General features: G+C 42.4%; 1 protein-coding gene across 1 annotated transcript in view; it reads right to left on the reverse strand.

The window, feature by feature from the left end:
• The window catches only part of LOC111969675 (kinesin heavy chain-like), a 159,529-nt gene that overhangs the window by 48,864 nt on the left and 101,953 nt on the right, over positions 1 to 8,712 (reverse strand). Inside the window, exons 13-17 of the mRNA XM_023995840.2 lie at positions 5,133 to 5,201; positions 3,177 to 3,263; positions 2,935 to 3,054; positions 2,496 to 2,642; positions 20 to 208 (exon numbers count right to left, since the gene is read on the reverse strand). Of these exons, the coding sequence (XP_023851608.1) occupies positions 20 to 208; positions 2,496 to 2,642; positions 2,935 to 3,054; positions 3,177 to 3,263; positions 5,133 to 5,201 (612 nt within the window). The remainder of the gene's footprint in view (positions 1 to 19; positions 209 to 2,495; positions 2,643 to 2,934; positions 3,055 to 3,176; positions 3,264 to 5,132; positions 5,202 to 8,712) is intronic.

Consider the following 8,712-nt stretch of genomic DNA (forward strand, 5'->3'; position numbering starts at 1 on the left):
AGTATGCCCTGTCCCTGACCTGTGAGATGAGGAGTTGGCAGGAGGACAACTCTCTTCCCGTCTCCTCCATCTTCCTATGACACTCCATCTGAAGGTTCTCCAGCTGACGACAGCGTTTCACCATGGACTTGACCTCCGACTTGATCTTACTGATGTAGAGACGGGCCACCGTAAACTCCTCCTCGATCGCACCCGTTATTTCCATCGGCTGGGGGAAGAGACAAAGATTACCATTATCATTGATTCAATATGTTCCTATATGTTTGCTATGGATTGCCATAGTATATGGCTACACTTTCCACGCCAATCAAGCCTTTTGAATTTGAGAGACAGAAAAAGGAGAGAGAGCTGAACAGGGAGTAGGAGAGAGAGAAAAACTTCTGCCGTTTATTGGTAAAAACAAACATGCATTATATTACAGATCATTTAGCAAACGCCACATCAATTACAATCTAAATATGATAACAGTGATGTTGTTGACAGAAAACTCTGACAACTGGCATGCTGTACTTCCGCCGAGGTGCTATTTGAGTGAAAAAGATGAACTCTTAAAATCATAAAATGAGAGAGAGATGTGCCTATCTGGGCCTGTATTCAGAAAGTATATCAGGAGTGCTGACAGGATCACGTTTGCCTTTTAGATCACAATGACTAAGATACAGTGGCACGAAAAAGTATGTGAACCCTTTGGAAATATCTGGATTTCTGCATAAATTGGTCATAACATTTGATCTGATCTTCGTCTAGGTCACAACCATAGACAAACACAGTCTGCTTAAACTAATAACACACAAACAATTATACGTTTTCATGTCTTTATTGAACACACCGTGTAAACATTCACAGTACACTACCTATACTGTGAATGTTTAAATGATGTATTCAATATAGACAAGAAAAATGTGTTCATTTGTGTGTTATTAGTTTAAGCACACTGTGTTTGTCCATTGTTGTGACTTAGATGAAGATCAGATTAAACCAATTTATTCACATACTTTTTCTTGCCACTTGTATATGGACATGGGGAACCTAGCCTCGACCTCCAGTGTTCTAGGAGAGGTTCTCAGAGATAAGTGTTCAGCGTCTAGATCAGCACTCCTATTTACATACAGGTGTACAGGCCATACACGCTTAGAATTATTGTTGACTCGAGGAACCCTGGAATTCCTTAAGCAACTATTGCTAGTCAATAGTTCATATTTGCACCTTCAGTTAGTTGAGGGGTTCTTGGAGGAAACTTGAACGGTTCAATGTAGGAAGCGGGTTCCTGGTGGAACCCTGGAGTGGAGGCGTGGCTTAGTAGTGGCGTGGCTTTAAGARAGGGGCGGCAGTTGGCCTAGTGGTTAGAGRGTTGGGCCAGTAAAAAGGTTGCTGGATTGAATCCCTGAGCTGACAAGGTAAAAATCTGTRGTTCTGCCCCTGAACAAGGCAGTTAACCCACCGTTCCCTGGTAGGCTGTCATTGTAAATAAGAATTTATTCTTCACTGACTTGCCTGGTTACATTTTTAAAAAGATAGATATTTTTTGGGCCACCCGTTAGAGCAAATGTCATTACATCTGTTAGGTTGTACTGCCATTAGATGTTAAGGTTGAACTCTGACAGTTTTGTAACTTCAATTAAGCTAACAGAGGTGTATGATCCCCTCAAAAGCCTATGCAAATCCCAAAGTTACCACTTTATTACTGTATGGAATCAGCAATGTTAATATTATATTAGAATATATACTGTAAAAAATATCCAAGAAACATTTTAATTTGCACAAACTTAACATGACGAACAGSAATGACATTTAAGCTKAAGGGTGACCAAAAATAAATATCGGAAGGCCAAACCTCRAATAAGCCACACCTTCAYTCTGATAGGCTGCCACCTCTACAMTACATTATTAAAAATACCRTTTTCAGAGGGGGAACCTTTTTCAACTGGAAAGGTTCTGCCTGTATGGCAACCCAAAATGTTCTTTCAGGCACCTTTACGTCTATGAGGGGGCGGCAGGTAGCCTAGTGGTTAGTGCGTTGGGTCAGTAACCGAAAGGTTGCTAGATCAAATCCCTGAGCTGACAAGGTAAACATTTGTTGTTTTGCCACTGAACAAGGCACTTAACCCACTGTTCCTAGGCCGTCATTGTAGATAAGAATTTGCTCTTACCTGACTTGCCTAGTRAAATAAAGGTKAAAAAAATAAGTGTAGTCTTGGTAATAGCAGGCCACAGGAAGTTGGTGGCACCTTAATTGGGGAGAATGGGCTTGTGGTAATGACTGGAGTGGAATCAGTGGAATGGTCTCAAACACATGGTTTCCGGGTGTTTGATTCCATTTGCTTCATTCTGGCCATTATTATGAGCTATTTTCCCCTCAGCAGCCTCCACTGTAGCAGACGTACCAGTTTGATGTCCTTTTTGTTTAAGTAAAAGTCAGGTATCAAGAATCAACGATCAAGKKAAGTCAAGTCAACTCAGAAATCGTKTTTTWACAACTAAAGTAAAGTACTGACCAGTTTGATGTCTTTGTTGCCTACGATGGCACTGAACTCAGAGAGGTCCCTCATTAYGCCGTTGAGAACCTCAGCGATGCGTTTCCTCTGATGACCGCTCACTTCCTGTAGACGAGACAGCTCCGCCTCAATTCGCATCAAGTGGGCCTGGAGTTGGGAGGAGAAGAAGAAGAGACTTTGATTTATCTTTTATTATTTAACCTAACCCCCTGAGACACACACGCAAACACTCACCAAAGGAATAGAATGATAGATACAACTGTAGATGGACGGATGCATAGATGGAGGAAAGGCACTGTACAAATACACATTTTGATTGATGGATTTATCAAAAGGTTACAGTAATGCACGTAGGGATGGACGGATGGGTGGATGGGGCCAGATGTACGTAAAGGACGGACGAACAGATTAAGTGTAACCCCCCCCCCCCCCGACGTACCATTTTCTTGGCCAGTTCCTCAGCCAGTAGTTTGTTCTGTAGACTCTTATCCTCCACCTCCTGGCTCTTCTGGTCGTAGTTAACAGCCAGCTCCTCTAAGGCCTGTAGAACCTCCTTCACCTATAGACCACAAGTGAAATAAGCAAGTGGCTTTATTATTGTAATTTACTGGCTGTACATGTATTAAATTGTCAAATAAATTCAATCAATCAATCACTCAATGAATTAATCGGCCAACCAACCTCCGCCTTGGCAACGTCACTCTCCATCTGTAGTCTGCCCAGCTCTGATGACACCTTCTCACTGTCCCCACGGGAGGAGACCAGGAGCTGGGAGTCACACAAAACCCCAATTACCATCACTCACTTATCATCGATAGCTCCTTAGCGCCTCAACATTTGGGCCAGTTCCCAGGCTGAATAACCATCACCATAGCATTACAAATAAAAGGAAAGTGATGACAGATTATCCAATGTCAGCTGAGTTCTCAATACTACAGTTGCCAAATGAAATTACACTGAACAAAAATAACTGCAACATGCAACAATTTCAATGATTTTTACTGGGTTACAGTTAAAAGAAATCAGTCAATTGTAATAAATTCATTAGGCATGGTGATGTGAAATCTATGGATTTCACATGTCTGGGAATACAGATATGCGTCTATTGGTCACAGATACTTTTAAAACAGTAGGAGCGTGGATCAGAACACCAATCAGTATTTGATGTGACCACCATTTGCCTCGTGCAGCATGACACATCTCCTTTGCAAAGAGTTGATCAAGCTGTTGATTGTGGCCTGTGGAATGTTGTCCCACTCCTCTTCAATGGCTGTGCGAAGTTGCTGGATATTGGCGGGAACTAGAACAGGCTGTCCTACAAGTCAATCCAGAGCATCCCAAACATGCTCAATGGGTGACATGTCTGGTAAGTACGCAGGCCATGAAAGAACTGTGACATTTTCAGCTTCCAGGAATTATGTACAGATCCTTGCGAAATGGGGCCGTGCATTATCATGCTGAAACATGAGGTGATGGCGGTGGATGAATGGCAGGACAATTGGCCTCAGGATTTCATCATGGTATCTCTGTGCATTCAAATTGCCATTGATAAAATGCAATTGTGTTTGCTGTCAGTAGCTTATTCCTGGCCATAACCCCACCGTCACAATGGGGCATTCTGTTCACAACGTTGACATCAGAAAACCACTCGACCACACAAGCCCCTAAATGCTGTCTGTCATTTGTCTGGTACAGCTGAAACCAGGATTCATCCGTGAAGAGCACACTTCTCCAACGTGCCAGTGGCCATCGAAGGTGAGCATTTGCCCACTGAAGTAGGTTACGACAACGAACTGCAGTCTTGTCAAGACCCTGGTGAGGACGACGAGCACGCAGACCAGATTCCCTAAGACGGTTTCTGATAGTTTGTGCAGAAATTCTACATTTGTGCAAACCATAGTTTCATCAGCTGTCTGGGTGGCTGGTCTCAGACAATCCCGCAGGCGAAGAAGCCGGATTTAGAGGTCCTGGGATGGCGTGGTTACATGAGGTCTGCGGTAGTGAGGCCAGTTGGACATACTGCTAAATTCTCTAAAACAACATTGGAGGTGGCTTATGGTAGAGAAATTAACATTCCATTCTCTAGTATCAGCTCTGGTGTACATTCCTGCAGTCAGCATGCCAATTGCACGCTCCCTCAAAACTTGAGACACCTGTGGCATTGTGTAGTGTGACATATCTGCACATTTTAGAGTGGTCTTTTATTGTCCCCAGCACAAGGTGCACCTCGGTAATGATCATGCTGTTTAATCAGCTTCGGTCAGGTGGATGGGTTATCTTGGCAAAGGAGACATGCTCACTAACAGGGATGTAAACAAATTAGTGCACAACATTTGAGACAAATAAGCTTTTTGTGTGTATAGAACATTTCTGTGATCTTTTATTTCAGCTCATGAAACACTTTACATGTTGCGTTTATATTTTTGTTCAGTATAAATTAAATCACCCTGCAGTTTCATTTTTCATTTGACAGTATTTTTGGCACAGATCTCTGCTCTTTTGCTTGACAAAAATGTCAATTAATCTTCTCCTGACAACTACTCAGCCTGAGTGGAGCTCAGATGGGCTGAATAATAGAGGGATAGAGGAAGATAGATGAGGAAGAACGTTGGGCTGAGTAGAGGGAGGGTGTTGTACCTCTTCCTGGTCCAGCATCTGCTCCTTCAGCTTCTCCGCCAGCTGACTCTGCTGGTTGATCTCATCATCCTGTGTGCGTGTGTATATATATATCTACTAGTATATTATCACACACACACACACACAACACACACCACACCACACACACACACACACACACACACACACACACAGTGAAAACCAGGTATGTTATACATAGCATTATGGGTAAAGTAGTTCATCATGCACAGAGACAACCCACATGAAAAAAGACTATAGTATACTATGGTATAAATATCATACTATTACTATATTTTTTATACCAGAACATTGTTGAATACTCGTTTCTGATTGGCTAGAAGGGCATTCTAGAATGGACATTAAAACCAGATAACGGGACAGTTGTAAAAGGAATCGGGACAGTTGGAAAATATTCACTGGGCACTGTATGTGTGGTTTAGGTTCATTTTCCATCCTTTATGGATCTGGCTGTCAAGCAGCAGGAGGTGGCAATTGCCCAAGTATTTGTCCATGTAATGTGTATAGCTAGCTAGCTAGCTGATATGGTTTGCAAGCTAGTACCAGTAGCTAGAAACTTTGCACAGTGTCAGTTGGCTAAACATAGTGGTATTATGTACTTTTMTATTTTCAGTTAGCTTGCTAACACGATCCCCTTTTCAACATTGTTTTTAAGAGTCAGTGTTTGATCACGAATGCTGCTGACAGATAWAATAGGCTACGTTGACCACATCAAATTGCCTCGCTAGCTAAAGACAGATCATGTCAATTTGGCTAGTTATGTTTTTTTCTCAATCGCATACAAGCAATTTTGGGATCTGTCGTTGAAACGTATCTATAGCAGAACAGCAATGATCAAAAGGCTTAAAAACATATACAGAACTTCTGATCATTTTCTTGCCTTATTAATAACTATCAGCAATAATATTTGATGTGTATGAAATTGTTTGGTGCAATATGCAAAGAGAGTAATTGCCTATAATATGCACTTTTGGATAGTTGTACTTCCAATTTTGATCAACATGATTTAGTGACTGCAAAGAAAATGTATTGATCTGCTGGGATTTTTAAACCTCTACAGCACATATGTCAGAGTCAAGGCCCGCGGGCCACATCCGGCCCGCGAGAAGGTTTTTTACGGCCCCTGGGATGATCTTGATTTATTTATTAGAACCGGCCCGCAGACCGCAGCAAGCCGGCAGCCCGCAGATCTTTTACACGCACAATACTACATTTCCCACAATGCAACGGTGACGCAGGAGCAGTAGGCTGCTTCATTTCAATATTTATTGGCACAGCAGTCGTCAGCATCACAGTAAAATTAACTTTCAGATACCCATCAAAAATGGCAAAACGGAAGGTGGACACTGAGAACCGGGGGTTTCAAACAAGGTGGGAGTCGGAGTATATGTTCACGGAGGTAGCTGGAAACCCTGTGGTGTCTTCTGTGTGGAGAAAGTGTGGCGGTACTGAAAGAGTATAATCTGAGACGACATTATGAAACGAAACACGCGGACAAAAACAAGAATATGGACATGGAACAAAGGCTACAAAGGGCGAGGAATTAAACGAGGCCTCAAATCTCGACAGGCTCTGTTCAAAAAAGCCAAATCACAAGGCCAGGCTGCTGTCAAGGCCAGTTTTATTTTGGCAGAGGATCGCTAAATCAGCCCGGCCATTTACGGAGGGGGATTTCATCAAAAACTGCATGATTAAAGTTTGTGACGAAGTTTGCCCAGAAAAAAGGAACTCTTTTTAATGTGAGTCTGAGCAGAAACACCATTGCCGAGAGAGTAGACAGTTGTCCATCAATCTAAAAGAGCAGCTTGTGAAAAAGGGAAAAGATTTCATTGCATATTCCTTGGCTGTGGATGAGAGCACCGACATTTCTGACATTGCCCAGTTGTCAATTTTCATCCGCGGAGTGGACTCCAGCCTAAGCGTGACAGAGGAGTTTTTGCTTTACGTCCTATGCATGGCACAACTACGGGGCATGATTTGTATGAAGAGGTGTCAAGATGTGTAAATGAGATGGAGCTGCCTTGGGAAAACTCGTGGGTTTGACAACCGACGGAGCACCTGCGATGTGTGGACACAGGAGCGGACTGGTGGCGAAGATACGGGAAAAGATGCAAGAGGAAAACGCGACAGGTGAGCTGACAGCTTATCATTGTATCATACACCAGGAAGCGTTGTGCGGTAAAGCCTTGAAAATGGAGCATGTAATGAGCATCATCACGCGCACAGTTAACTTTATCAGAGCCAAAGGTTTGAATCACCGCCAGTTCAAGGCATTTCTGACGGAGTTAGAAACGGAGCATGGTGATTTGCCTTATCACACAGAGGTGCGATGGCTAAGCCAGGGAAAGGTGCTTCAAAGATGTTTCGAGCTTCGTGAGGAGATTTGTCTGTTCTTGGACAGCAAAGGGAAAGACACAAACAACTCCGAGACGAAATGTTTCTGTGTGAAATGGCTTTTCTGTGTGACATTACGAGTCATCTGAATGCAATGAACTTGCAGCTGCGGGTCGGGATCATGTCATCTCTGATATGTACAGTACAGTGAAGGCATTTAAAACCAAACTGACTCTGTGGGAGACGCAGATGCGGAAAAGAAATTTGAGCCACTTTCCCAGCTGCCAGACCATGAAAGAAGAAGCTCTCTACCAGTGCGTTCCGAGCGCACAGTTGGCTGATAAAATAGGTATGCTTGCCGCTGACTTTCGACGCCGATTTGCTGACTTTGAAGCACAAAAAAGCAGGTTGGAACTGCTCGGTAACCCATTTGCTGTTGACGTGGAAAGCTCACCACCAAACTCCAAATGGAGTTGATTGACCTCCAATGCAATGATGCACTGAGGGCAAAATATGCGGCAGTGGGTGCTGCGGAGTTCGCCCGTTTCCTCCCCGACACAATGCCCCAGCTGCGCATCCAGGCTGCTCAAACGTTGTCTATGTTTGGCAGCACATACCTGTGTGAACAACTGTTTTCTTTGATGAACTGAACAAAACATCACACAGAAGTCGACTTTACTGCTGACACCTCCACTCAATTCTGAGGATTTCCTCAGCTCAGAGCCTTACCCCGAACATTGATGAACTTGTGGAAAAGATGGGACACCACCAAGTATCACCTCAACCAAGTGAACATTACTGTGCAATCACATATTAGAGTTTTTACTCAGTTCAAGTTTAAAAGTTAAAGGTTAATATTTGTTTTCACTGCATGTTACTTCTCCTTAAAAAAGTGTTGTTTTTGATTAATAGATTTTTTGCACTTTATTTTATTGTATTTCAATCCAATTATTATTTTAAAAATATTTCAGTTGAGTGGATGATAGAAAATTGCTATTATTGTTTTTTTCTTTGAAGTAAATTTAGCCCACTTTTGCTAAAATAGAAAATATAGGCTACTGATGGTGCCTTGAATACCGGTTTCTTTCATTTAATGTTCATGTTATGGGGATTTTTATATAAAGGAAATTTGTCTTTTGTGTCTGTTGAAAATTAAGATTACTGACAGAGCCATAAGAAAATATTGCTTTATTTATCTGATCATATTGGAATTATTTGTTAGGTTTTC

This window comes from Salvelinus sp. IW2-2015, linkage group LG11 (genome assembly GCF_002910315.2).
Source record: "Salvelinus sp. IW2-2015 linkage group LG11, ASM291031v2, whole genome shotgun sequence".
NCBI lineage: Eukaryota > Metazoa > Chordata > Actinopteri > Salmoniformes > Salmonidae > Salvelinus > Salvelinus sp. IW2-2015.